Here is a 27,953-nt window from a genome sequence, read left to right on the forward strand (position 1 = left end):
GATCTCTTATTTGGCTCATCAATGAAAAAATATTACTTTTTATTCTAAGAGTATTACTCTTTATTGTGAATATCAGTAGGGTTGACACTGTGTCATAGATAAAGATTCGTGAGACCGTGACACCTATTCTTGTATTATAATCACAAAATAAACAAATTCTTTCCCCCCCCCTTTTTTTTAGTACCACGTGTACGAAAGATGGGGAAAAAAGAGCGCACGTGCAGCACACCATTCTCTATGAATACCTCCAAGCCCGTCATCTTATCCCTCTTCAGCTCACCCAAAAGCTCTCAATAACATTTCTCTTCGTTCGAAGAAGAGAAGATCCGGCGATCCCATTACTCGCAATCTGTTCGCCGTAATATTTTTTTACTTCATGCTTGTGATTGTTGTTCTGTGTGTTTTGAATTTTGTAATGCGTTGATTTTAGTGTTTGATTTTTTTTCTCTGATTTGTTCTTCGTTTTGTAGGCTTTTGGATCAATTTGGGAAATTTTCTGGTGGGAAAAGCGGGAAAATGAATAGATGGGTGTACCAGCAGAAGGCTTTGGTTGGGGGATGTGTCACCGACGGTGTGATTTGCCCGAAGCCCCGTAGGATCGGCGGCCTACCCCTTCACTTTCACGACACCATCAAAACTCACTCTCGGCTGCTGCAAATCAAGTATGTTACATTTTTTTAGTTTCCTTATCTTTTCAAGTTTTTGGTCAGTGCTTTTGTCGAATTTTGTTTATTTGTCTTTTTTTTTATGACAGGAATCCTCCTACAGATGTGTATGATGCTAAAGCGGGGACGTTTCTTCTAGATATTATTCAATCGAAGGTAACTTTCTTTTTCCTTTTTGGTTTTTTCTTTTCATGGTATTTGATAAGTACTTGAGTTTGTTTAATTGGTTGTATTAATGAGTCCGGTGGATTGTAGGCTCTTAATTGATTTCCGGTGGGTGGGATATGGAATTTATGGATTTGATTCATGAAGCCACTAAAAAATAGATTGAATTCCATTACGAGGAAGATGTCAAACTAGTTTATTCGTGTTTGGCTGTGTGATTCTAGGGTGTCCATGCAGCATTTCGAACCATTTCTGAGCTTTTTTTTCCTCTTAAATGTAGTACGCATAGTCGGATTTCATATCACTTTTGCTTGAAGTATAAAGCTGTAAGAGGGGAGTTAAGCTGGAGCCCACCACTAGATGTATGTATCAATATATTGTGCAATCAACTGAGGATTTCAATCTGACCTTACGGGTAAACCTGGCTTATAACAAGAAAGCCGCTATAGGCCACCCGATTACTTGAAGCAGTGTATACCTGTTAAATGCATAAAAATATTGAAATGGTGCAGAACCTATCCAGAATATTATCATCTCCTACAGTCAAAATGGTTGTCCTTGACAATAGTTGTGTGCTTGGCATTTGTTTCCTTGTATATATAGTCCTTTGCTTATGCTAAGATCCTGTATGTGTGCCACAATACACAGTCATTCATATACTTTTAACAACTTTTGCTTAATTGCAGCGTGAGATTAAGACCGAGTTTTTAATCACTCTTCTCTAAAACACTATTTATTCATTTTGATCAAGCGAGTTCTGGTTCTGAGTGGTCTAATTTTCAGGTGGCTTCATCTCCACCATTTTTTACTGGTTCACCACCAAGCAGGGCCTCAAACCCTGTTATCCTAGACGAGCAGTTTGGCAATGACGATGCCAACCCTTTATCCCCTGCACTCACGAGTCGAGGTTGTGCTCAGGGGAGTTTTGATAGCAAGCCAGCTCCAGTGAGGATAGAAGGGTTCAATTGTCGTGAAAGTTTTAGCATTTCTGCAGTAGCGTAGGCATCTATCAGATCACAACGAGCCTATATTTTAGCGGTACTGAGTAACACAAATAACAAACTAACTGGAGAGTTTTGGGAGGAACTGTATGTTTATAAATGTATAGGCCGAGTGCTAAACAAATAGTTATGTAGTTCCCGAGTCAATCTGTCACTTTATCTTTGTATATATAATGAGGTCGAGTCCATCTATAATAAGAAACAGGGAGAGGCACAATCTTTCTGACTTTTGATTTGTAGGGTGAGGTTTTTGTATTCCAAGTTTGTAAACCTCAATGTATTTTAATGAGAAAGCAGAAAGGAAAAAGTATGTGTTCTATATCTCATGTGCATTTTATTAATCTTACTTTATATGTTACATGACTACACTTGATATCGCTTTTTGGGATCAAATGGGGTTATAGGCTTTGTGAAATATTAGTCAAAAGCTAGATTACCAACGAAAGAGAATATTAATCCACTAGTAAACTCAAATAGATAAAACATTTTCACCAACATCAACAATTTAATAGAAACAAGAAGTGCATTTTCCATATTTAGAAAAGGCTATATATTATTCACTTGCGGCGGAATTTACAATTACCAAGGAATAATTACAAAGCACTTCAATGAATTTCTAGGGAAATAAATCATGAAGACCATATGTATGTGTTCTATATGGTGTATCTATCTGTCACTACAGTTTCTATTTCTATACAGTACAATTATTTTTGAAAAAAAAAATAGCAAACTTGTGTAATGAAGAGTGGGATGTACTAAGAGATATCCTCCATGAGTGGAGTATATTGCGGCTCAAAGATGACTGTTACCGTAGATATGGTCATCTTATATTGCCATGGAACACTATCAGCTTACATATACATCGTTACCGCTATATTCGGATCTCCATAGTAAGTACTGTGGAATATATTTCCTTGTGTTGAGTACATATACCTTCATGGTTAGTTTGTACTGAGCTGCTAACCAGTCGACATGTTTTTGAGATCTTTAAGCCGCTGCAGCCTCTCAATCTCCTCATCTTTCTCGGCTATAGTGTCTTTCAAAGATGATACCTATTATTATATCACCAAAAAGTTATATTCAGTTTAGGACTATATATATCATCTAACATTTGCTTTGGATTACAAGTTAGGAAAAAACAAATGCAGTCTATATTCCAGTCGATGGATGGCCTTCATTCAAAACCTCTGATCGATCCAATCAAATCACGAGTATTGTACGAAAAAGTAATTATGTATAACTTGCACTCACATGGAGACCAAGATACTTGCCTGTTCCATCAAATCCCTGACATCCCTCACATCTTTGCTGCTTTTTGCTGCACCAAGCTCGACTCCGGATACCCTCTCAGCAAATTTTAAGGTACTAATTGATTCAGTGGCGGAACCAATATCAGGATTAAGCTGAACAAACATCAGCGTCTTTGCCTGACCACCTGTGTTAAATAAGCAAGATTTTTTTCAGGTCAGTTTTTCGTATTTCTTGTTTTTGCTCATACTGCTTGTGGAGTAAACTTAGTAGAAAGATGCTCATATACCTTTAGAATTCATCAAGAAAGAAGCATAATTCATTTACCCGTACCTAATGAACTCTGAAGCACTTGAGTGAGCTTGCTGTTACGGTAGGGGACATGAGCATTCTTTTGTGCCAAAGCGAATATGACATCTCCGAGAGCAGATAAAGATTTGTTTATATGTTGAGCTTCTTTCAGTCTGTCTCCTGTTACCTCTGAACGGTCTACTCTCTCACTTCCTGCTAGATCTACTAAATGAAGGCTGCTTCTTATAGATGAATTACCCTTCAAATCCATTCCTCGGGCATGAATAGAGACAACACTGGATAAATGCAACATAAATTTTTACGATAAGTATTAGGAGAAGATTGTGTTTTTCAGGACCAATACCTGTGTGATCGACTGCTTCTTTCATTTAAAGCTGTGGCACCTCTGGCTCTGTTCTTTAGTCCAGTACTCATAAGATCTAATACATCTGAAGTTTTGCCGACTGGGTGAATGCTAGCATCTGGGACGGCTAGCCCATTGGGTTGAGTGGTAGCTAAAATCCCAAGTGTAGGAAAGCTAAAGAAAACAAGTGTGTAATGCAAAAACCCTCACATCCAAAACACACTCTGCACTAAAAGTTTAGAAAAGGAAAAAATCTCGAGCCACAAATGAAGTGAAAAGTAAATTCATTAAAATGATTACAATGAGAAGGATATCTTTTTTGTGAGCCATCATTTGAGAGTAAATCACGGACTTGTTCATTATATATTTCCACCATCTGAACAGAAATTTCATATGTATAGCTATTCTTCCTACTTTGTGAAATGCGGAAAAGATCGTTTAAAGCTCGGTAATTGACTCCCCATTCCGCTTCAGTAGCTCCATCAGGGCCAGTCTGCATCACTTGGCCGTTCACTTCTATGATGTAAGTTAAAAACATGTTATTTGCTTTATAAATTTTACTTTCTTACCATGGTATATGTTTTCCCAGAACCAGTCTGACCATAGGCAAGTATACACACGTTATATCCATCCAAAACAGACTGTATTAACGGCTGAGTATCTGCAAATACTTCAGCTGCATACATTTGAAAAGTCGTATCAAATCAAGGATGACAGGACGGTTTATGCATATAAATAAACACACTTCTCTAGCACAGAAATGAATGTCAAAACCTTGTGTTGCTGTTGGACCATATATTTTATCGAACTTAAATGAACGTCGCGCTTCTTTCCCTTGTTTAGATGGATTTGAAACAACTATCTCTCCATTTTCACCAATGTATTCGACAGTTGATTGTTTCTGCTTCTGACCTGGATGAAAGGGCCTTACACGGCAGTACACCCGAATATTCCCTAATTGAAGCAAACCACAAATAAATTTTTCGCTTTGCAGCCATTGATGTTCCAAAGATCATGCAAAACTTGGAGTCACCTTTAAGCTCTTGTAGTTCATTATGCATCTTTCGATTTTCAGCAAGGAGAGAATAATAGTTCTTTGCAGCATCATCCATATGCTTGATTCTTGATCCTGTAATCACAAGTTAATTCTTATTCATCTTCATTCTCGTTATACAACTAAAACAGTTCCTCAAAAACTCGATTCAACCTAAAATACTGAAGTCTTCTGTGTAGCTTTGCTGTGTTCCAACAATTTCTTGCCGCATCGACTCAGATGCAAACCTTAGTTCCTGTACAGATGAATTAATTGCTACATAAGATAATTTGGGTACTTTTTCCTCCAAGGTAAATGATAAGTAGAAATATGATGATCATTTCTTAGCGCACCCGCAAAGCACCAAGCTGAACTTCGGCGAATCTATAGTAAACGTGCTCTTTTTTGCTCCAACTTTGAGATTTTGACACGGAAAATGCTTCAAGCTCCTTCACTTTATTCCTCGACTCTGTCAGATGGCTTACTTCTTCTTTTAGTTTGTTCTCAAGCTCCTTCTCTTTATTCCTCAACTCTGTTACCTCGCTTATTGCATCTTTTAGTTTATTCTCAAGCTCCTTGGCTTTATATCTTGACTCTGTTAGCTGGCTTACTGCTTCTTTTAGTCTATTCTCAAACTCCTGTTGAGATCCTGTTGCTTCGGATTTCGATTGTAAGGACTGCTCATATTTTCTTTTAGCCACTTCGAGTTGTTGTTTTAAATCCGTGGATTGCTCTTCATATTTTCTTTTAGCTACTTCAAGTTCTTGTTTTATATCCATGGCCTCGTGATTATACTCCTCTTCATGTTTTCTCCTAGCTATTTCGAGGAGTTCTTTTAAATTTGCAATCTCTTGGTTGTAGCTCTCTTTTTCTTTCATCAGTCTCTCTACAAACTGCTCCTCTACTTTCTTTTTCACTTCTGTGTTGTTCTTCTCACTCTGCATCTAAAATTTGGTTGGGTTTTGATAAAGATTGGAATGAGCTAAGATTTACACAAACGTGTAAAACATCAGCATACAGTTTAACACAGAATTCGTTAAAATGAGAAGTGCCATTATACCTGTATCTCTTCACTAGCTCCTGCCGCAAGCGCCTCAAGAACTCTAATTCTTGACTGGTATTTCTCCTCGCGAGCCTTGAAAAGATTATTTTGCTGCAGATCAAGATGCGGGCATAGATTAGGATTCTGTGTTAACATGATCAATCACCAACAGAATCTTCTTAGATAGATACCGTGCGCAAATGTTCTGCTTGAGTGGATATCCGTCGCTCTATCTCCTGGACAACTTTTCTCAATAGGCAGGCAACACGCTGAGAATTTGATGAAGGAAAATTTGTTAAAGGTTTTCCCCTACTTTGCTATAGGCTCTATTACAATGAGCTTCTCTAATAAGTTATTTGATGTGTTATCTTACATGAGGTATTTCTCCATTCTTCCGTTCAATACTTTCGTCTAAAATACCGTTTACAACGCATAATAGCGACTGTGTCGGGGCATTCTGCATCACAGACACAAATTTGAAGTCGGCTAACAGAATCCAAACAATACAGTTGAAAGAAATCGAGAACAAGATTGGTCGATGAACACACATCTAAGCTATTGGATTTCATCATTTCCGAAATCTTTGCAGCCGGAATGTCTGTGTAAGATCCTTGTTTAAGCTGAAATACTTCGTGAAACTTATGTCCAACATGATTAATAAGTGCAGCTGATGGCTCTGCACGGAATCAAGATCGAAAATAAATGAATTCATTGTCAACAAAGTAGCATAACCTGTATTTCTGTGTCTAAATAGAGTGGCAAAATATAGGAAGCAAATAGAGTAATACCGGCCCTTATGGGGCTGCGTAAGACACGTTGAAATTTCGAGTCTGATGCAGAAGTTGGGGAAGTAAGCATCCGAAAGGGTTCATCCCTCTGAGAACTTCCGGTGTACCTCCCAAGATTTGGGAGAAAATGAGTTTGTAGTGTTAGAAGGCAGTCCAATACGATTTTCATAGATCCCTTCACAAACCAAGCATACAAAACATCAAAAGTGAAGTTCATTATTGAGTAAGAGGGCAAGCAATAATCTATACCACCTTCTCCAGGTCTGCTGCTTGAAACCTTGGCAAGCCCAATTTATCCATTGCTGACAAAAATCTTTCCACATTTTCAGACCGGGATTGTGAAGTACTTACAGAAGCACCGAACTTAAACAAAAATTCAGAAAGAAACCATGTCATATCATAATTTGTATAACATACAAAACTCCTAGGCAACTCAAGTAAAATCTCAACTACCTCAGTTACAGAACCAGGTTTTAGTTTGTTCAGCACTCGGCACAAAACAGAACCATCCACCAAGAACGCGCGTAGTTCTTCATCTGAAGCATTTATTGGCAAATTCAAATCCGGAAGAACACAGTTTAACCATTCTACCAAAGTTCCCCGCTGCTTAGCTGTAGAAGAAAGATAGTGAGGGAGGGTAAGCTAACATCTCAGGTTCAACAATCTTGCACATTTATAAGATGGCGAATACAAAACTCTGTTGTCACTGGTCTCACCGTTGTTACTCGAAGAGGGTTCGAAAACATCACCATTTGTAGATACGGTTGATCTGTTGATTCTAGGATAATCTTTTGTTATTGGATCCATGATCAAATTCGTGACAGCTCTGCTTAGTCACCAAAATGCTTACTAAAAACAAGAATTTAAAGCTAACTAAAACACCATATGCATACTTTTAGCCATTAAGATACATCTACAAACCTGAAACTCAATCATCAACGCTAATGGAAATCTGCAAACGTTCACTAACGACTGAGAAAAAGGAACCTAACAAAAAATCACGAACACGAAAATCAAACGGGCCGAGCTCGAATTTCTGCTTTTATTTACACCTAAAGGAAAGAACCCATCATCAAGATGGTGGTGGTGGGATGAAGGATCCCTTTAGTCTCTGCTAGACCAATTAAGTAAATTAAAAAATAAAAATAAACCAAGTTTCCGCGTTTCCTTCAAGTTTGAATTCAACGACTTCTCTCAGAAGAAATGATGCTTGCAACAATTTGATTAATTAAAATCAACTTGGTCAACCAGATAAACGAGATTAAATTAGCAAAAAAAACCAAAAGAATTTGAGATAATAATTTAACCCCAAGCTCAATAGTCACCCACCACCCTCCATGCATACACAAACTCAAAACAACTCACTTTCCCATGCAAACTTCGACAAATCAAGAACAGCCCGGATACTAAATTTCGATGAAATGATCGGAAAACAGAAAAAAAATGACGAATTCGTCGACGAAAAATCGAATCTTTTTCATTGATTTATGCAGCCATCTTCAACAAACCTGAGACTAGCAAAACGAATGGAGAGGCGTAAACAATCGTACGTCCAACATAGGCCATTACCAGCAATCTTTTCAGCTATCTGAATTTTGCTTTTTACTGTGTGAGTTCGTTCTTTTCTTAGTAATAAGAAAGTATGCGATTTACTATATTTACTATCTTGGTTTGATGGTCCTTTCCGGTGTACGGTTGGAGTTCCATGAAACCAGGGAGGTCAAAACATTCAGTTCTCGTTAAAGGACAACTCTGGCGCATCCTATTCTATCAGGTGGTTAGTTGGAGGATTAAAAAAAAATGTCAGTTTTATCGTTAAATTTTAGTTATTTTAATAATCATTTTGACCTTTAAGATCCAATTTTGATATGGATCTTAACCTCAAATGTATTAAACAACTAAATTTTAACGATAAATATTGGACTATTAATCTATCCTTATTTAATCCACCCAACCAAACACACCCTTAGTGTTTACATGTATACCAAATTATTTTAAAATCGTCTCATTTATCAATTTTGTGATATAAACTTTTAACTCATCGACCCAACTGATACAAAAATATTATTTTTTATGTCAAAAATATTCTTATTTTAGTAGATATGAGCATGCTCATCTTCTTTGTCAATTTTATGATATAAACAATGTCTTTTGTGAGACGGTCTCACGAATCTTTATATGTGAGATAGATCAATTATACCAATATTCACAATAAAAAGTAATAATTTTAGCATAAAAAGTAATAATTTTTCATTAATGATCCAAATAAAATATCTGTCTCACAAAATACGACTCGTGAGATCGTCTCACACAAATTTTTACCCAAATCTATTGTATCAATCTATCTAAACAAGAATAAAGAGGTTGAAATCTCTTGTGATGTTCAAATATAAATTTTTTTTTTTGTTTTAATTCAAATCAAATCATCAACGGAGTGAATTAAAATTTATACGAATATTTTCACAGATCAATTTTGTGAGAGAGGTTTAGTAGGCCATTGGGCTACTGTTCATCATTGGCCGTTTTAGGATTATTTGGCCCATTGGTTCATAACAAAGCCCACAAACAACCGAGGAGGCATCCCAGTTTCACCCCAGTCAGTGTAGAGCTGAATCATTTTGCGTGAAACCTAATTCAGAGAAATGGGGAGGAAGAAGGGGGTGATGTTCACGGATGATGGGGCTCCGGATGACTTCGACCCGGATAACCCGTACAAGGATCCGGTGGCGATGCTGGAGATGAGGGAGCATCTGGTTAGGGAGAAGTGGATCGACATCGAGAAGGCCAAGATTCTGCGGGAGAAAGTCAAGTGGTGCTACCGCGTGGAGGGTGTAAACCACCTCCAGAAATGCCGGCACCTGGTCCACCAGTATCTCGACGCCACCCGCGGCGTCGGCTGGGGGAAGGATCATCGCCCTCATTCCCTCCACGGTTGGTTCTAACGACTGATTTTTTTTAGTATTTTAGGGTTTATTGATTTGATTACTTATGTTTGCTTGTTTGTTTGTTTATCTAGGTCCTAAGGTGGAGGCAGCTGTGGAATAACCAATTGAGGTTTTTTCTTTTTGAATTGTCGAACGTTTTGATCATGCTTAAACGGTTAGCTGTTTTGATTTCTTTGATCTTTTGATTTTTGTTTTGGCAAGATTTGACGATTATCTTTGTGTTTTTTGCATTTCTTCTGTCTTGATTTGAGGATGGACTGGCTTCACATGAATAGAAAATTGGTTGGATTTTCATATGCAATATTTGTCAACAACTCGCTGAGTTGCGGAATATGATCCTATCAAAGTGTGTAGTTATAGCAACCAAAAAAATAAAATCTTACAACTTCAGTTCTTTGGGTTTAAGCTCAATACATCCTGCATGCTGGCATTCTTCCCTCCATTTTTTTCTCTGACAGAATGATATAGTAAATCTTGAATATCTAGGCCATATTATCATATTGGATTGGCTGACCTTTTTTGGTGTTAAAAATAAAAATTCTATACATGCCGTGTGGAAGATATTATTAGTAGAGCTTAGAAAGTTGCAGGAGTTTGTAAGATCTCTCACATAACTTATTTTTAGATCTTTATGGCACTTTGGTAAATGACAAGCTTGTGTTCTTTCTTAAATATTTTTTTGCTCCTCAAACTCGTTTTATTGAAACACTTGAGGAAATTGAATTAAATTTAGAGTAATTTATCCAACTAACCATCTAAGACATTTGAAATTGAATTAAATTTAGAGTAATTTATCGAACTAACCATCTAAGACATTTGAAATATGTGGCTTGTGAGCTTTGATAATGACTTGAAATTGCAAGTATTGAGCTTATCTGGTATTAAGTCTAAAACCATATCTACTTTCTAACTAAAACTTGATTCTCTGTGTAACGCCTTAAAGCCACACATTGTCCTGTTCATATCTCGGATCAGATCTTATTCTTTATGTTAAGTGTATTGGTGGACATGATTTTCATATTATAAGAATGAATTGGATTGAGAGTTATTTATCTAATGGCCCAGTTCAGGATTGAACCCGGAGAGCTTTTATTTTGTGCTTTTCTAATTTCTTCTCTGGACCTTTTCTTTTGGTCTCTTTCTTAGTATTTTCACCATCCTTTTTCATAATGTCAGCAATATTGAGCTGGTAATAATAGTTTAATATTTCTCTCATGTCCGTCAAACATGTATCGCAGACCTGGCGTGGTTTTAAGCATATTCTATGAAGACTCAGATTTTTTTTTGTTTTAGTTCAGTAAATAAGATTGGGATTTTATCCGGTTACAGAGTTTCCTGCATTGTGAAAAATTTCTCAGCTTGGTAATATGGATAATGAAGTATAAATTATAGTAATCGCTAGCATAAATAGAGTTCTGTTTTCTCTAAGAGAAAGGGATAGATTACAAAATGTTCTTTTTTTCCAGTATAAAACTAAATTTGTCCCTCAGAATCTCTTACTGAGAAGCAAGCTCTATTTAATTTCTTGAATTTAGTTGAAATGGTTGGAGGTCATGAGGTTCTTCAATGTTTTTATACATAGTTCTGGCTCACCTCGAGAAAAGAACATGCCTATTTACTCATTTTTTAGCGCTGCCTGCTTATGCTTTAACGCTGTTTTAAGAGTTAGTGACATGAACTGTTCTATGGAAAGTTTTTTACAGCAAGCACATTTCTTCCTCTGCAGGTAATGAAGTCTGCAGCATAACCAAGGAGTTTGCTGTTACACAATCAACTTTTTTTCTCCGTTGAACTATAATCATAATACTGACAGAATGTACTTTATCGTGTAGTTTTGTCTAATTATTTGCAGTCTCTTCGATTTTCTTTGTGAGAGTGGAGGAAGATTCATGATAATACGAAGCTGTAATAAATCACAAAATAATTCTGTGTTGCCAAAGCAGAAACTTGTTGGGAGAGAAGCCAAATTTGTCGAGCTGATATTGTGTTATTGTGCATATATTATTATTGTTATTATTATTTTTATTATTATTTTGTGTATCTATTCTATGCCTAGGACCTTACACTTTATTCGTTAATATACTGATTGGTCCAAATTTATTTTGATCTATTTAGGGTAAATGTATAATTTTTATATAGTACCATTTGATCAAGTATTGGTACAAACTACAAAAAATTATTTTATTATTATTATTATTATTATTATTATTATTTTGAAACACATTACTTCACTAATATTATAATTTTGGTACTTGAAAATATAATATAATATGTGCATTCTAGCCTACAGAACCGAAGTTTGCAACCCTTTTATTAATGTTTATAAAATCAATACGGATTTTGATTGTTGAAAACATAATTACTCCACTTTCACAAACTTTGTATTAAATATGGATTTTAGAAGCACACGTTATGAGTTCTTGTTTTTTCATTTACAAATTATGAGTTTTCTTTTTCTATAAATAATAGCAAATTATCTGCGTAACCATATTAATATTTTAAGAGTTAGTCTCCTGTAAAACGAATCGACATAGTTCATATTTAAAAAAAATTGACATAAAAATTAATATTTTTTTATGGATCAGATCGAATTAGAGATATGTTTCGTAAAATTAATCTGCTAGATAATCTCACGGTGGTTTTTAAAATTTTTTTTATTTCCCCACATTGACATGGATGATAGTACTCTCCTATTCAGCCTTCTATACGCCTTCATAAGAGTTTGTCTTAATACCTATTTATCTGGTTTAAAATTAATATTCAATCTTTTCCTCTATCCCTTCTATTTTTCGCTATTGCAATTAATCAGTCAACTTGATTGAAGGTTAATTACTATGTAACGTACCAAACATTGAAAATTTATTATTATGTGCAAAATCATAAAATAACTGATAAATCAAATTAAGAAAAATGCTTAAACTTTGCTTCATTGTAAGGTAATTTTGTAGCAATTAGGGTGGACATATAGCATCCTTAGCCAGCAAAAATGGTACAAAGGACATGATATCAAAAGATATGTCTCACATAACATATTGTTCTGAACATATAGTCAAAACAACATGAATTCTCATGTACATGATCTTAACGCGAGTATTTTTCCCGATATAGTATCGCAGATATTTGGGGTCCATTTCGTATACCTACTTATAATGGGAAAAAGTATTTCTTGACTATTGTTGATGATTTTTCTAAGGGCATTTGGGCATTTCTTATGTATTCTAAGCTTGATGTCTTTCAATTGCTCAAGCAATTTTTTGTTGTAGTAACATGTCAATTTTCTGCTCAAGTTCAGTCAATCCGAACTGATAATGCTACTGATTTTTTTAAAGCTGAGTGTCGAGATTTCTTCTCTTCCCTTGGTGTGATTCATTACAGTTTTTGTCCATATACGCCACAACAAAATGGAGTTGTTGAAAGAAAGCACAGACACATTCTTTATATTGCACGAGCATTACGGTTTCAGTCTTCCCTTCCTCTTAAATTTTGGGGAGATTGTGTGTTAACTGCCGTTTACCTTATTAATAGAACACCAAGCCCACTGTTATGCAATAAGACACCTTTTGAGTCACTATTTCATAAAATTCCCTCTTACAATAATTTGAGAACACTTGGTTGTCTTTGTTATGTTACCTCTTCCAACCTTGATCATAAATTCTCTGCTCGTGCATGACCATGTGTTTTTCTGGGTTATTCCAATGTGCAAAAGGGTTATAGAGTCATGGATCTTCAGAGTAAGAAACTGCTTATGTCCAAGGATATTGTTTTTCATGAGAACATATTTCCTTTTGCTCAAGAGGTTCCTTTTGTTCCTCATTTTCCCTTTCATTCCGCCAGTTCAGATTCTGTTGACTGTTCTTCACCTGTCCCTGATCCTTCTGTCCCACCTTTACATGACTCTAATGGTTTTCCTCCTCTGCGCCGATCTTCTAGAACCCACATTCCCCCAGGTTGGACCGAGGATTATTCACGTTCATCTTTTCCCCAGAGTCATTATTCCCATTGTGATTATCCTCTATCTCGTCCATCTATCTTATTCTAAGTTTTCTCCCTCATATCAGTGTTTTGTTGATGCCATTTCCTCTGTCCATGAACCTCGTTCTTATCATGAAGCAATTCAGGATTCTAGATGGAAAAATGCCATGGATTTGGAACTTGCTGCCTTGGAATCAAACCACACTTGGGATGTGGTCGCTCTCCCACAGAATACTAAGCCCATTGGATGTCATTGGGTATACAAAGTTAAGTATAATCCAGATGGGTCAGTGGACAAATTCAAAGCACGCTTAGTTACGAAGGGTTATATTCAACAGCCGAGTGTCGATTTCCATGATATATTTTCTCCCACCGCTAAGATTGTAACTATTATGTGCTTGTTGAGCTTAGCGACTACCTATCACTGGCCTATTACCCAAATGGATGTGGCCAATGCTTTTCTTCAAGGTGCTCTGGATGAAGAGTTATTCATGACACTTCCACCTATTTACCATGTTCAAGACAAACAAAAGGCATGTCGATTGCGTAAGTCGTTGTATGGACTTAAGCAAGCCTCTCGACAGTGGAATATCAAATTTTCTGATATCATGAGTGTTGCCGATTACACTCAATCCCAGCACGATCATTCCTTATTCGTTCAAAAAAATTCCGACCATATCACGATTCTTGTGGTCTATGTAGATGACATCATTATTACTTGGAGTAGTGAGCAAATGATTTCTGATTTGAAATGCTTTCTACATTCTCAGTTGCAAATCCGTGAGTGAAATATTTTTTGGGAATTGAATTTGCTCGTTCCCGTGATGGCATCTATCTCAATCAACGAAATATGCCCTTGAGCTTATTAACGATGTTGGTGTCTCCGGCAGCCAAGCCTTTTGATACTCCAATGGAACAACACAAGAAGTTAACAACAACAGAATTAGATTCTATCATCACTCAGACTTCTGCTACACAACCAACTGATCCTTTGCTGCAAGATCGAGATGCTTATCAACGCTTGATTGGTCGATTGGTTTATCTTACCAGTACACGGCCCGATATTTGTTACGTTGTGCAACATCTCAGTCAGTTTATGCATTCTCCAAAAAAATCCCACATGGATGCTGCTGTTAGGGTGGTGAAGTACTTGAAAGGCTCCCCTGGTTTGGGTATCTTGCTGCCTTCACAAAATTCTTTCACACTTTCTACATATTGTGATTCTGATTGGGCCTTTTGTCATATGTCTCGCCGCTCGTTGACTGGTTTTTGTATTCAACTTGGTGGCTCTCTGTTATCTTGGTGCACCAAGAAACATAATACCGTTTCCAGATCCTCGCTGAGGCTGAATATCGGGCCATGGCTGCTACAGCTTGTGAGGTTGTTTGGATCCGTGGCATTCTTAGTGATATGGGTCTCACATTGTCCTACTCCAGCAAGTTTATTTTGTGATAATAAGGCTGCCTTACACGTTGCTGCAAACCCAATGTATCATGAACGAATTAAGCATATCGAGATAGACTGTCATTTGATTGAACAATGCATGGATACAAATGTATTCCCAGAAATTCATTTCTTCCACACTTTAACAGTATAGCATTCACCAGACGCCCCCTAATTGAGGAAGCAATCTCCACTTACTATTACTAAACTTTATATTCGTTTATTGCATGCATAATAACAATGTTACAACCCTAGTTGCTAAGCAAGCAAATTAGAAGTTGGATATATATAAAAACTATAGTCTTCATTTATGTATTCATGAGGTAAGGCTGGCACTGCTGGGAAAGAAGACCCTAAAAAGCTTGCCCTCTTCACAAATCGACCTTTCATTCTTGGTCTCTTCTCTGCATTTATTTTCCTAACTTGGTACCTAATCTTCTTGGCGAATAGCCTTGTCTTCTCTTTTCCCTGTATCTTGATACTCTTGCTTCTCTTTCGGCGATTTCGTGTGCACTTCCCCACCTTCCTCCGTTTGAATCTCCATCCAAGCTTGTGATCTGAGGTTATTATATTCACACAAAGGTTATATTCTATGCATGTACGTGGAATATGTTTTTGCTTCTAGGTGAAGATCAAGGAATTGAAAATCATTGTTTGGTACCATGGTTTCATCGAGGTTTAGCTCGTCCGGTCGAAATCCGGTCGTCCATGGAGAACCTCGAGTTGCCCAGTCTGCCATTACTGCTTCATAGTTGAGGCTCAGTAGCATCATCTTCTTTCCTTGTGTGTCGCTTTTGAAGTTAAACTCCTTGCTTTCGATGGAAGCTTCTTTTTTCATCTCTTCTCCATCTTCTCCAGCAATGGAAGAAGCATAATCAAAATCCCAATTCATTTCCATGTCTAGTGCTGGATCAAAATGGCATGCTATGACTGCTTCATGAGTTTCTTCATCAACATCTTCTTCATCTTCGACTTTCACCGTTTTCGAATCTAGATCATTGTTTCCACCAGCAGAAACTTCTTCGGCTCCTTCCCCTAGTAAGCTCTCAACATTTGCATCAAACTCCTCAAGCTCAATATGACAATTCAGCAGCTCCGCAAGATTCAAGTCACACTGATCATAGTCGGCTTCTTCTGATCCGTTCCTTGTTTCTTCAGTACAAAACTCGTCGAGAAAAGGGTCAAAAACGGGAACCCTACAAAGTAGCTGCTCTTCATTCTCCTCAATAAAAGGGTCTTCTCCATTAATCTCCGGCACTAGCGGAAGAGGGTTGTTCGGTGGCGGTTGCAGCTGCTTCGACTTCGCATGCCGCGGCGTCCTAGCCTTTCGAGTGTACCCTTGATGCCAAGCTGGAGCTGGAGAAGAATCCATCACTTGGTCACCCTTTAAAGACAAGGTTGAGAGCCGAATCCTTTCGTGCCGACTCGCCAACTGGTTAGCCGAATGCACCGAAGCATCACAGGCTTGGCATAGGAAAGCATCATCAGCAGCACAAAACCATCGAGCCCTCTTCCTCAAACAGCTCTCACAAACTCTTGCAGTCTTGCCTCCAATGGCGTTTGCAGCTTTGAATTCATCAACATAATTCATAGCTCTGTTACTAATATTATATGTTACTTTCAATCAAACAGAACTTAATTTCAGGCAGAAAATTAAAGCAGGTTCTTTTTTTCCCCTTTTTTTCTTGATGTATGAGCTTAAAATGCAGTTGAATAACGAAAAAGATCGTTTTTAGTCATGCAACTAGGTTTCTTGAATACCTATCTATTTTTGGCCATTTCCTACAGTGGATGATTAACTGTATATACACAACGGGGGACCCATAAGCCGTTCTTATCTGCTTCCTGATTGGCTAGAATTTTGGAATAATCTTAATCTTGCATTCTTATTGGCCATGCATCATTATTAAGGATTTCTGGTGGACCAACAGATTGTGAAGGGGCGAGAAATGACAGTCTCCCTCTCATTCTCAGTTCACAAACATGAGAGAGACCTTTAGGTTTGATGTTTGTGTAGGACCTAATGGAATCCGAGTATCTTCACACTGGTATGATATTGTCTACTTTGGGTTTTAACCCTCATGGTTTTGTTTTTGGAACCACCCAAAAGGCCTCATACCAATGGAGATATCATTTCATCTTTATTAACCCATAATCTTTCTCTAGATCTTCCAATGTGAGACTTTAGTTGCATCCCAACGGTTTGTATTTTTGTTGTTCAATTATTTGATGTTTAAAATAATATTCTAATTGTGGTTCTGTGGTGTTGCCTTCATGCTAACTTGTGAATCCTTTAAATGTTTTTTAACCATTCTCCCCCACTTGTGGCAGTAGACACGCTTTGGGTCAGCCAGGGGTCCCTTTTATTCTTTAAAATGACATTATAAAAATCTTCTCTTAACATTTTCCAGTAAAAATCTGCTTGTATTGATTATGAGAAATTAAAAGAAATTATATCTTATTAAATTTTATATAAGATATACATGATTAGTAATGTTATAAAGAATGTTTTAGAATCTCGTCTGACAAAAAAAGAGTTAATAGTAGTAATTTAAGGTGCATGCACTTGATGAATTTGTGGATAAAAATTAAGCAACCATTAAATTAGTCATTTATTTTAAAAATAAAAGTACCTATTATAATTTGATTTATCTGATACCTCATCTCCCTCTCCTTCCTGTGTTTCTCCTGGTTGGTTTCTGTCACGAGTACATTTGAATGATAAATGTTGACAAAATGTCGATTCTAACAAAAATTACAGTGAACTAATATGGGGAAACACACACACACACACTAAACAGACTACTCAGTTCAGAAGGGAGGCCTCCATCCACAGTATACACAATTTTCTTCTTAAAAATTAGTTATTTTCTCTAGTTTTGGTGGCTTTGTAAATCAATGCGTGGCTTCTAATGCACATTTGAGTGGTTCTTGTTGATTTTACTTTTGAGTGAGTGATTCTTGTTGATTTTGGTTTCTTAACCACTTGACTTGCATGTTACAGACAAATGGTTCTTTTTGTCACGAGATTACTTTATTTGGGAAATAGAAATAGAGACAGAATCTTACTACTCTCAATTAGAAGCTAAGATTTTGTATCAATTCACAAAGTCGAGCAGCGTCTCTCCAGTACAAATAAATCATAGAACTTAAGAAATAAAAAGATTTTGCTGATAACTTGGACTTTCATAGTTCTCTAAAACAGAATCTGTATCCTTAACTATCAAGTACAAATAAAGCCGAGACCACAAGCAGAACCAGTCATCCCTTCAACAACATTCAAATGATACTCTCACAGACCACAAGTCTGCTGAAATTCAGTTTGTTCGGGTTTCGAAAACATGTACCACAGTGACGTTTCGTTTAATTGAACTTTATCATTCACCCTAACAAAACTGTGTTTGTTTGCCTTCAGTTTACTCTTGCAGATGGCCAATTTTCAGTTTTAAGGCGATATTCCAGGTACATGAGGGACAATTGGCTTTGTTTTCCTTATTTTCTCCACCAGAATGGCTTGAGTGGTAAGGATCATACCAGCAATTGAGACAGCATTCTGAAGTGCACATCTTGAAACACGGCAAGGATCAATAACTCCAGCAGCTATCAGATCTTCATATCTCCCGTTCATCGCATTATACCCTACTCTCGAGTCAGAAGATAGAATTTTCTCTACAACTACATCTCCATCGACCCCTGCATTTGCTGCGATGAATTTTGCAGGTGCAAGAAGGGCCTGAAATTTATCGAGAGGAATTCTAGATGAAAAAACCAGAAAAATGAAGTCCCAATCTAAAATTTATTCAGAAACAAACCGACACTTTCATATTTGATAGCGAAGGTTCAATGATAAAAACACACGATAAGTGAGAAACCCGCAGATTTCTAGTCATACAGGCAATAAAATATAAAATTAAATAATGTTCCCCATTGCCTTTATGTTTTTTCATATTATCCAAAAAATAAAATGCAACTCTAACCCCTGAATGAAGTTATGAATAAAAAATGTGATGCAAGAAAACACAAGAAGACTTGCAAAAAAGCCAAGAATAACAAGCAACATACCATTCCAACAATGTCTGCACCAATTTTCTCTTCTGGATCTTCAAAAACCTTCTTCAGTATAGGTATTTTTCTAGAGAGATGTACATAGGTTGCTCCACCACCAGGCACCACGCCTTCAGCCATGGCAGCAAAAGTAGCACTTTTTGCATCCTCAATTCTTAGTTTCCGATCTTCAAGTTCCAACTCCGTATGAGCTCCTACCTTAATAATTGCGACCCCACCACAGAGCTTTGCAATTCTTGCAGAGAGTTTTTCTGCCATATATTTGCTATCAGTCTCAGCTAAATCCTTCTTTATCTGTAAAATTCTTGCCTGTATTTCAGCTTTAGTAGAAGGGTCGGCAATTATAGTTGTGCAATTGCTCGTTATGGTTACTTTTTGTGCGACTCCAAGCTGATCGGAAGTTGCAGATTCAAGATTAAGGCCCAAATCTCCAGAGATAAAATCGGCTCCTGATTACAATAAAGTGATAACTGAGACAAATTGACGAACAGGAGCAAAATGTACATTATTTACACTTGAGAAACTAAAAAATATGTAGATGCAACTAAGTACAAAGTTCTCATATTGGAGAATGGACAATATACAGTAAAAACTCAATTTTGGTTGTAAATTGAAAGATTAAATAGAAAATCAAAATGGATGCGAGTATCGCAGTTGATATTCTTTATTCCCTCCTTTCTTGGATCCAAACAAAATTTTGTGAAACTGGAGACAGCAAACAAGATTACCTGTCATAAGTGCGATATCTTGCAAAATAGCTTTTTTTGCTTCTCCAAAACCAGGACATTTTACCGTAGCAGCATTAAGCACACCTTGCATTTTATTGACCACTAGAATTTCCAGCACTTGTCGAGAAATGTCTTCAGCAATTATCAGCAAAGGGACACTCAACTGTGTGGCCTTTTCCAACAAAGGAACAATCTCTCTCACATCAGATATCTTTAGATCAGTCACAAGAATTTTAGCATTGTCAAACTCAACTATAGATTTGTCCTTGTTGGTGATGAAATGAGGAGACATGTAACCTTTGTCTATCTGTAAGAAAATAATGCCTGGAGAAATCAAGAAAACGATGAAAACTCAAGAAGGAGAAAACGAGTAAATAAGTGCTAAAAATTATATGAAAGCCGAATAGGGTTGATAAGGAATAGCCTTAAACCAAGAACAAGTGAACCCTAGAAGAGCTAAAATTTAAATTTTGGTACATGTTTGTTTAAGGGAAAAAATGATAGCAACCATTAGAATTGATACTTTGTTAATCGAAGTTCCAAGTTTGTCCATGAATTTAGAAGAGAGTGTTAAATCTTTTGATATCATGCTGGTAAATGGTAATGATGAGCACAGCCAAGATCATCTTTTGTTCAGCCACTATAATAGAAAAAACAGAATCTCTAGGATAAAGGAGGTCGTATTTTGCAAGATGCAGAAAGCTAAGAAATGCTGCAGGAAGATGGTTGCAGGGGACTAGCTTATGGGCTACATTATTTGCAGCATTACCTTCATTCCTTCTTCAACTATCACTGATGTGTCGGATGATGAAGAAGATTCAACAGATATTAATCCATCAGGACCAATTTTATCCATCGCTTCAGCAATTAACTTCCCAATAATTTCATCATTTCCCGCAGATATTGAAGCTACAGCTGCATAAAGAGAACAACATTATTGCATGTATCAAATCAAAACATATTTCATCAGACTGGATGGAAAGGCTCCAAAGAAATCATGCCTTCAATGTCTTCACTTCGACTTATAGCATAACTATTTTCCTTCAAACTTTTAACCAATTCTTTCACCTGTTTTCTCCATTCCTTTTCTCAAAGCGACAGGGTTGGCACCAGAAGTGATGGCTAGAAGCCCAGATTTAATCATTTCTCGAGCCAGTATAATTGAAGTCGTTGTGCCATCCCCAGATGAACCGTTTGTTTTAATAGCAACCTGCAAGAGCCCTGACCATGATCAGCCCAATTTTATCAAAGATCGAATGCAGTGGACTCAAGTGAAAATTAGATAGGTATGAGTAGGGTATCCAACCTCTTGGAGGAGCAATGCTCCTATATTCTCAATAGGGTCAGAGAGTTCTATGGATTTGGCAATAGTAACACCGTCGTTAACAACTTTAAGTGTCTCAGATTCTGAAAGGATCACATTTCGCCCTGCATAATCAACATAAAGCCAGTATCACTTAGCATTAACTTGGTGCAACATAATTAAACATCTCAACGATTAACTCATTTACTGGAACCAACTAAATTATAAGTTGCAATATCCCAAAGAGCGGCCAAGACACTGCGACTCTGAGTCCCAGCCTCGCGAGGGTACTAAGAGACAATTATTTAACACTCAAGCAACAAAAACAAGATACCAAAAACCCAGCTAACAAAGCGAAAAATAAATGAAATGTTAAATCAAAATGAAGAGAAAATAAGAGAACTGATATGATTATAAAAACCTTTAGGTCCCAGGGTCACCGATACAGCATCAGCAAGCTTATTGATGCCCGAAAGCAAAGCTTCTCTACACTCTCTGTCGAAAGCTACTCTCTTTGGACCTGCCTTCACCACCAAAGGCTTCTGTTTCACATTGTGTCTGCTCCACAACCAGCATGAATTTGATTTTCCATCGACTCCCTAAACAAACAAACAAACAAAAAGCAAAAATCAACACAAAAATTCATAAACCAAACCGAATCAAAGAAGAAAAGGAGAAACCGCGAATTACAGTAAACGAAGGATGATTGTGCAAGACTAGCTGCGAAGAAAACGTAAGCAACATTTCTTGGGCGCGCGACAAATAACGAAAATTAGGGCTTTGGAGGGGTTTTGATTCAGTTAACGTTAAACCGCTAAGCGCTAGATAAAACACAAAAGAAAGTCTTTTTTATTTGGCAAATACTTGTGTGAGACGGTCTCACAGATCATATTTGTGAGATGGATCTCTTATTTGGGTCACCCATGAAAAAGTATTATTTTTTATGCTAAGAGTACTACTTTTCATTGTGAATATGGGTAGGATTGACCCGTCTCACAGATTAGAATCTGTGAGACGATCTCATATGAGACCCACTCTTTTTATTTTATAATTATTATTAATTTATCACTATGCCGGTCTTTTTAGCCATCAACCGGATTTGAAACAATCGTGAGATATTTATGTCACTGCATCACAAATATAAAAAATACAAAAAAAATATTTCATAATTAAGTAATTATTAGGATTCGGGCTTCCAAACCCGACCCCTCCTTTCAATTGTTCAAGCACCTGTTTCAGTTTCATCTGGGATCTATCAATTGGTAATACTATATTTTTATATGAGTTGGTCTCTTGTGAGACGGTCTCACGAATCTTTATTTGTGAGACGGGTCAACCCTACTAATATTCACAATAAAAAGAATTACTTTTAACATAAAAATTAATATTTTTTCATTGATGACCCAAATAAAAGATATGTCTCATAAAATACGACTCGTGAAATAATGTCACACAAATTTTTGGCTTTTTATATATGCGGTGAGAGATTTCTATCTATCTAAAATTAATTAATCGAAAAAAGTATATCTTAGGCTCTCACTATTTTTATCATATTAAGAGATGGTACATGATAGAAACCGTTAAAGACACCAAAATATATATATCCATTTTTGCCCCTCCATTACGGACAAATTCACCAAAATTTGTTTTCTATCAAAATTGTAGTGTAATCCCTCACTATTTCTTATAATTAAATTTTAATTCTCATTTAAATATAAATCAAATGAATTATTAAAAGTTGTGTACATTTGTATACTAGTATTTAATAAAGGGAGAAGGAAACATAGTAACAATTTTGATATTTTTTAGTTATTTTTCACAATTAATCTTTTTATTTTGAGTAAGTCTCTTATAAGACAGTCTCACGAATCTTTATCTGTGAGACAGATCAACCATACCGATATTCACAATAAAAAGTAATACTTTTAGCATAAAAAATAATATTTTTTCATGGATAACCCAAATAAGATATCTGTCTCACAAAATACAATCTGTGAGACCGTCACACACAAATTCTCGCCTTTTATTTTTTTACTACTTAAGTGCTTACTATACAAATAACTTCAATTCTTCTCACAAAATGAAAGATATGGTATCAAAATAAAAAAACACCAGAAACTACGAATATTTAATTCGAAAATTTCCCACGCAGTCTCTTCGATCGGTATCTTACCAAGTTATTGCATGCATACTAAATTAAACAAAAATCATAAAAAAAATATTTGGTAACCAAAATATCTTTTTAAATAATATATATACATATCATATCATATCGTATCGTATCTGCACAGTCGCTAGTTTTAATTATTCAAGTGGTTTGTGTTTCGAATCCCGGCTAGCTCCTTATACTTATTTTAAATTTTTATTTGTATATATTTTGATAAATATTATTCTTTTATATTATTTACATAGATACATAATGATATTATAAGTCGTAGCATTCATTATAGTACTTTAAATTATATGAAAGTAATAATGTAATATTCAACTTTTTTAGAAATTAAGGGAAAAGAATGTATATATCAAAGTTTAATGATGAATAAAGTCCAAAGAATATGCCAACACACTGGCGCCACTCAACCACTCCACCAAACAAAAACAAAAACTGAAATAAATAAATTAATGCAATAATTATAGTAATTTATTATTTATTATTGCAAGAAACAAACATCAAGTAAAATGGAGTAGGTCCATTTTTTGTTTAATCCCCTCTTTCCAATACTATTACAATAATTTCCATTATTTTCTAGATACAATAATTTTCTATTTCATATGTTTATAGACCTAGTCACGCGTCGGGTTGGATTGAAATCAGACCGTGGTCAATAGTCCGGTTAATCGGGTCAACGAGTTTGGCGCGAAATCGTGACTGGAACCGACTAAAGGCGATATAATTACAGTTTGAGATCTAAAACCCATCGATCTATCGGGTCGAACCTGTGTTGGGGGGTCAAAAATGGTCGCCCTAGCGTGGACAGCGCTTTCAAGGCAACGCCCCAGCCCAGGTTATGCTGCCTGAAAATTTCTAGCAGCTCCTTTACGCACTTTGAGTCTGGATTCGAACCTGGAGCTATTGTTTCCAGTTTATTTTACCTTTATTGCTTAATTTCAATTCATTAAGTTTACAAATTCCAACATTTTATGTTATTATTTAATTGTAACAATTAATATTTTTCTAAAAAATACACAAAAGTTGAACCAAACTCGGACACGGCTATAAACCGGACCCGAAACACTGGGTTCTAAACCCAAACCGTAACTATAATCGTCCTAGGACAGTTACGCTAGATGTTTACGATTAAGAGTCGGGATTTTCCTAACCCGGACCTAGCCAGTGGTCAGGTCTATATTTTAATACGGAAAATTTATGCTAAAGCTTATTTTATTTAGCCAATTTAAAATCTCACTATAAGATCGAATTTTTCATCTACACTAATTAATCTTTGCACGTATTACATATTTATACAATCATTTTATAATAAAATTAATTTACATTCAAATAAAAATAATATCATAATTCTAAAAATTAATTGCATATTTCAATTCGATTTGATTATATTTACATGAAATACATGACATATTCATTTTCAAGTGAAATTTATTATTTTTTCCCCGTCACGTTAGGGTAAATTGCATAGAATGTTAATTGTTAAATGCATTATTGTTTTATATTTATATTAAAATAAAATATATGGATATAATAAGTTGACTATAATAGAGGTTTTGGTCCCTCAAATTGACTCGATGATGCTGACATATACAAAGACGTCATCATACTGACACATCCATCCCACCTAATCTTGATCTTCGTGTTATCGACCCAGAGTGAGTCTCATGTGAGACCGTCTCACGGATCATAATCCGTGAGACGGGTCAACCCTACCATATTCACAATAAAAAGTAATACTCTTAGCATAAAAAGTAATACTTTTTCATGGGTGATCCAAATAAGAGATCCGTCTCACAAATACGACCCATGAGACCGTCTCACACAAGTGTTTGCCATCGACCAAGTAAAAGGGCATCCAATGATTCAAATCGAAGCTAGCAAGAACTCTACACTTTCATCCGAATTTTTGCCAAACCATTCAGAATATAATACCATAAAAAAAACAACGGGTCGTATTTTGTGAGACGGTTCTCTTATTTGGGTCATCCATGAAAAAATATTATTTTTTATGCTAGGAGTATTACTTTTTATTTGTGATTATCAGTAAGATTGACACATCTCACAGATAAACATTCGTGAGACCGTCTCATAAGAGACTTGTACTTTCTCATAAATTTTTTTTTGAAAAAAAACTTACCCGTCTCACAGATAAATAAATCAACATAAGTGAATCGTTTTGGGATAGAGTTAAACCACAATATCAAAATTAATGATTTTAATTCCAATAAATGTGAAATCGGAATAAATTTGAAGCAACTCATTTTCAGTTCTCGGTTATTTGAATTCGTTACGATGAGTTTTAACTCAAATTTTACGAGTTAAAATTATATTTTCGTTGTTAAAGAAGATATCTTTGTAGAAACAGATATAAAGAAGTTATAATTAAAAAATACAAATATATCATGGTATTTTTTAAAAAAATTACAAATATTTCTATTTTTTGGGTAAATTAGGGAAAAATCTTCGATTCAAATTTTAACTTAATATTTACTCCCTAGGACCTAAAAGCTTAGTTTGAACTCCCAATTTTGATAAAGTGATCAAAAGTATCCTTGATTTTATAATTGAGCCAGAAATGGCATCATAGCTGATGTAACATTATTTCAAACATACAAAATTATTATTATTGTGTAATAAATATTTGAGTAAGAGAATTTTCTCAAATAATATGAATCTTAATACAGGTTCGAGATTAATTATTTGCATAAATTATTCCAAAATTTTGGAATATTGGAAACAAGAAGATCTAACCAATGTTAGATATCAAGAGCAAAGTGGAACTTATCAGAATTCAAGGGTAAAATTATGATTATTCAAACAACATCATGAAAATAGCACCAGTGAGTGAATTCTAAATGAAATTAAGGTTTGAAGATTTATTTGAAATTTATCCTAATTTTTTTGGAATATAATTATACTATCTCTTCACTTCTTCAAGTTCTCACCTAAATTGATTTTAAACATTCCACAAAATTAAAATAATCACGTCATATTTATTGTCGATTTTTATAAAAGTAGTTTGTGTCATGACGGCTAGTTTTACATTATTATTGACCCGGAGAATCAAAATTTCAGACCAAATAATGTAACAATTAGACTATATCTAATTAAATATTGTGAATCTTTTATCTTTTTTATATGAAAAAACCGATTCATGGTCAACTTTACGACCCGGATCTTCGACCTAACCTGACCCAACCCATTTTTCACTGCAAATGTTTCGTTTTATGTAAGTTATGTTATGAAAATTTTTGTGTAATATGTTCTGATTTGAGTGAAAAATAATACTTTATGTTCAGATTGATAATATAATTAATATATACTGATTTGACAGAAAATATTAATTTCACATCAAAAATATTACTTTTCACTATATGTACGAATCAAATCGACTCATATCAAAATTATATATGCATGAAATCGTTACACAATATACTCACTCGTGAGTTGATTTCTATGTTACATCGAGAGAAAAACTCCTCTTTCATTTTCGTTCAAGATTTTCGCGAGAACATCTCACGTAAAAACAAACATATGAGTTCCATCAGCAATTTATTTGTTTTCAAAAGAAATATCTTTACTTTACGAACATCTTATACAAATACACCGAAAATATTTCTCACCGATCACCATACTCGTGCAAGAACTTGAATTAGATTAGATATATTAGATTGAACTTTCCTCGGGTACCACCACGAGGGTACTGATTGGGTGGCGAATGCGTCACCTTCTCTACGCCAGCATAGAATCACGATGCTCGAAAAATGTCTTTATTCCCCTAATAATTCCACAGTTTTTTTTTTTTACAATAATAATTCCACAGTTTTATTTACAAAAAATGAATAAAATTTAATTTAAATTAATTTAATTTCATGAATTACCATCATTAAATCATTGAATCAGATTATAGCAGAGAAATACAGAGCGAAGAATATATGCCTAAAGTCTCCCAAGTCTTCCTTCTTTATCACACCTTTATCATGCATATATACTGATCCAGAGAGAAGAAAAGGAAAAGGAAATGGAAAGGGCTGCAAGGAAGAGGAAGAGGGTGGTCAAGGAAGAAATCGAAGAGGCGCCGCCGCCCCCGCAGCCGACGGAGGAGGAAGTGGACGAGTTCTTCACGATCCTGAAGAGGATGCGTGTTGCTGTCAAGTATTTCAAGAATGGCGGCGCTTCTTCCAACAGAAACTTCGCGGGACGGGGCGGCGGTGAGGCGGTGCCGGACGCGGCGGCTGAGGCCGGCGTTAGTGTCGGTGGGAGGAGGGTTGAGAGGAGAGGGATTGATCTGAACTCGGTTCCGGATTCGGAAAGTAATTCATAAGAAGTTTGCTTCCACTTTTTAGTGAACCCTTGTAATACATGTGGTCTATGGTTTTTTCCTTTTTCCTCGAATCATTATCGTCGTGGTCGTTATTTTTCGATGCACACTAATAATTACTACGATGCCTTAATTTGTTGCTTTATTTTAGGATTTCGTATGTAAATTATTATATGAATTTGAATCTTGTTGAGTTCAAATTGTATTGTATTTAAGTCAATGCAAATTAAATAAATTATTATTTTTTCTTTTTCTGGTTATATCTTATTGAAAATCCAACATTTAATTTGTTCCACCAATCTCATATGATTATAAAAGGCAAAAAGAATGTTAGGAGTGCTCACCCTTATGCCGTACCTTCCAAAGCTGCTGTCCAACCTGCAGATTCACTCACCACAACAAGAAACAA

General features: G+C 35.8%; 4 protein-coding genes and 1 pseudogene across 7 annotated transcripts; 2 read left to right on the forward strand and 3 right to left on the reverse strand.

Annotated features, from left to right (window-relative positions):
• The first annotated feature begins 209 nt into the window (after positions 1-209).
• Positions 210-2,152, forward strand: LOC140819407 (uncharacterized). Its single transcript, XM_073179490.1, has 4 exons — positions 210-358; positions 471-662; positions 755-821; positions 1,614-2,152. The coding sequence occupies exons 2-4, from the start codon at positions 517-519 to the stop codon at positions 1,830-1,832; spliced, it is 432 nt and encodes a 143-aa protein (XP_073035591.1). The 5' UTR covers positions 210-358; positions 471-516; the 3' UTR covers positions 1,833-2,152.
• On the reverse strand, positions 1,728-8,200 carry LOC140819406 (kinesin-like protein KIN-14C). Of its 2 annotated transcripts, none has more exons than XM_073179489.1 (20): positions 8,106-8,200; positions 7,519-7,584; positions 7,314-7,423; positions 7,051-7,208; positions 6,850-6,960; positions 6,598-6,772; positions 6,358-6,485; positions 6,183-6,266; positions 6,001-6,078; positions 5,828-5,920; positions 5,121-5,705; positions 4,942-5,023; positions 4,768-4,863; positions 4,509-4,688; positions 4,304-4,410; positions 4,048-4,227; positions 3,735-3,898; positions 3,413-3,666; positions 3,103-3,266; positions 1,728-2,883 (listed from the first exon to the last, which is right to left on the reverse strand). In XM_073179489.1, the coding sequence occupies exons 3-20, from the start codon at positions 7,402-7,404 to the stop codon at positions 2,791-2,793; spliced, it is 2,823 nt and encodes a 940-aa protein (XP_073035590.1). In that variant the 5' UTR covers positions 7,405-7,423; positions 7,519-7,584; positions 8,106-8,200; the 3' UTR covers positions 1,728-2,790. The 2 variants fall into 2 exon arrangements, with proteins under 2 accessions (XP_073035590.1, XP_073035589.1); XM_073179488.1 differs by having other exon boundaries at positions 5,121-5,711.
• Positions 8,201-9,180: 980 nt separating this feature from the next.
• LOC140819796 (NADH dehydrogenase [ubiquinone] 1 beta subcomplex subunit 10-B-like) lies at positions 9,181-11,522 on the forward strand. Of its 3 annotated transcripts, none has more exons than XR_012115274.1 (3): positions 9,181-9,528; positions 9,614-9,696; positions 11,269-11,522. XR_012115274.1 is itself a non-coding variant. In XM_073180024.1 (3 exons), exons 1-2 carry the CDS (start codon positions 9,240-9,242, stop codon positions 9,640-9,642), a joined length of 318 nt encoding a protein of 105 aa, XP_073036125.1. In that variant the 5' UTR covers positions 9,181-9,239; the 3' UTR covers positions 9,643-9,669; positions 11,285-11,522. The 3 variants fall into 3 exon arrangements, 2 of the variants coding, with proteins under 2 accessions (XP_073036125.1, XP_073036123.1); XM_073180024.1 differs by having other exon boundaries at positions 9,614-9,669; positions 11,285-11,522; XM_073180022.1 differs by having other exon boundaries at positions 9,184-9,528; positions 9,614-9,651.
• Positions 11,523-15,132: 3,610 nt separating this feature from the next.
• On the reverse strand, positions 15,133-16,731 carry LOC140819834 (zinc finger protein CONSTANS-LIKE 16-like; annotated as a pseudogene).
• Positions 16,732-18,058: 1,327 nt separating this feature from the next.
• LOC140819743 (chaperonin 60 subunit alpha 2, chloroplastic-like) lies at positions 18,059-21,870 on the reverse strand. The gene is given in 9 exon segments (XM_073179929.1): positions 18,059-18,690; positions 19,020-19,471; positions 19,751-20,057; positions 20,520-20,665; positions 20,752-20,818; positions 20,820-20,960; positions 21,057-21,178; positions 21,475-21,652; positions 21,744-21,870. Coding segments are annotated over 9 exon segments (1,755 nt in total). The 5' UTR covers positions 21,798-21,870; the 3' UTR covers positions 18,059-18,402.
• Between the last annotated feature and the right edge of the window lie 6,083 nt (positions 21,871-27,953).

The sequence above is a fragment of the Primulina eburnea genome, chromosome 18, assembly GCF_022965805.1.
Source record: "Primulina eburnea isolate SZY01 chromosome 18, ASM2296580v1, whole genome shotgun sequence".
In the NCBI taxonomy this organism is placed as follows: Eukaryota; Viridiplantae; Streptophyta; class Magnoliopsida; order Lamiales; family Gesneriaceae; genus Primulina; species Primulina eburnea.

What these genes read in the sequence shown, in the direction of transcription:
- LOC140819407 (XM_073179490.1), top strand. Translation starts at nt 517, where the DNA reads ATGAATAGATGGGTGTACCAGCAGAAGGCTTTGGTTGGGGGATGTGTC. An exon ending in TCTCGGCTGCTGCAAATCAA is followed by an intron (nt 663 to 754) that starts GTATGTTACATT and finishes TTTTTATGACAG; the next exon opens with GAATCCTCCTACAGATGTGT. An exon ending in TAGATATTATTCAATCGAAG is followed by an intron (nt 822 to 1,613) that starts GTAACTTTCTTT and finishes TCTAATTTTCAG; the next exon opens with GTGGCTTCATCTCCACCATT.
- LOC140819406 (XM_073179488.1), bottom strand. Translation starts at nt 7,404, where the DNA reads ATGGATCCAATAACAAAAGATTATCCTAGAATCAACAGATCAACCGTA. An exon ending in TGAAATCCAATAGCTTAGAT is followed by an intron (nt 6,267 to 6,357) that starts GTGTGTTCATCG and finishes TCTGTGATGCAG; the next exon opens with AATGCCCCGACACAGTCGCT. An exon ending in AGAATGGAGAAATACCTCAT is followed by an intron (nt 6,079 to 6,182) that starts GTAAGATAACAC and finishes TCAAATTCTCAG; the next exon opens with CGTGTTGCCTGCCTATTGAG.
- LOC140819796 (XM_073180024.1), top strand. Translation starts at nt 9,240, where the DNA reads ATGGGGAGGAAGAAGGGGGTGATGTTCACGGATGATGGGGCTCCGGAT. An exon ending in TCGCCCTCATTCCCTCCACG is followed by an intron (nt 9,529 to 9,613) that starts GTTGGTTCTAAC and finishes TTGTTTATCTAG; the next exon opens with GTCCTAAGGTGGAGGCAGCT.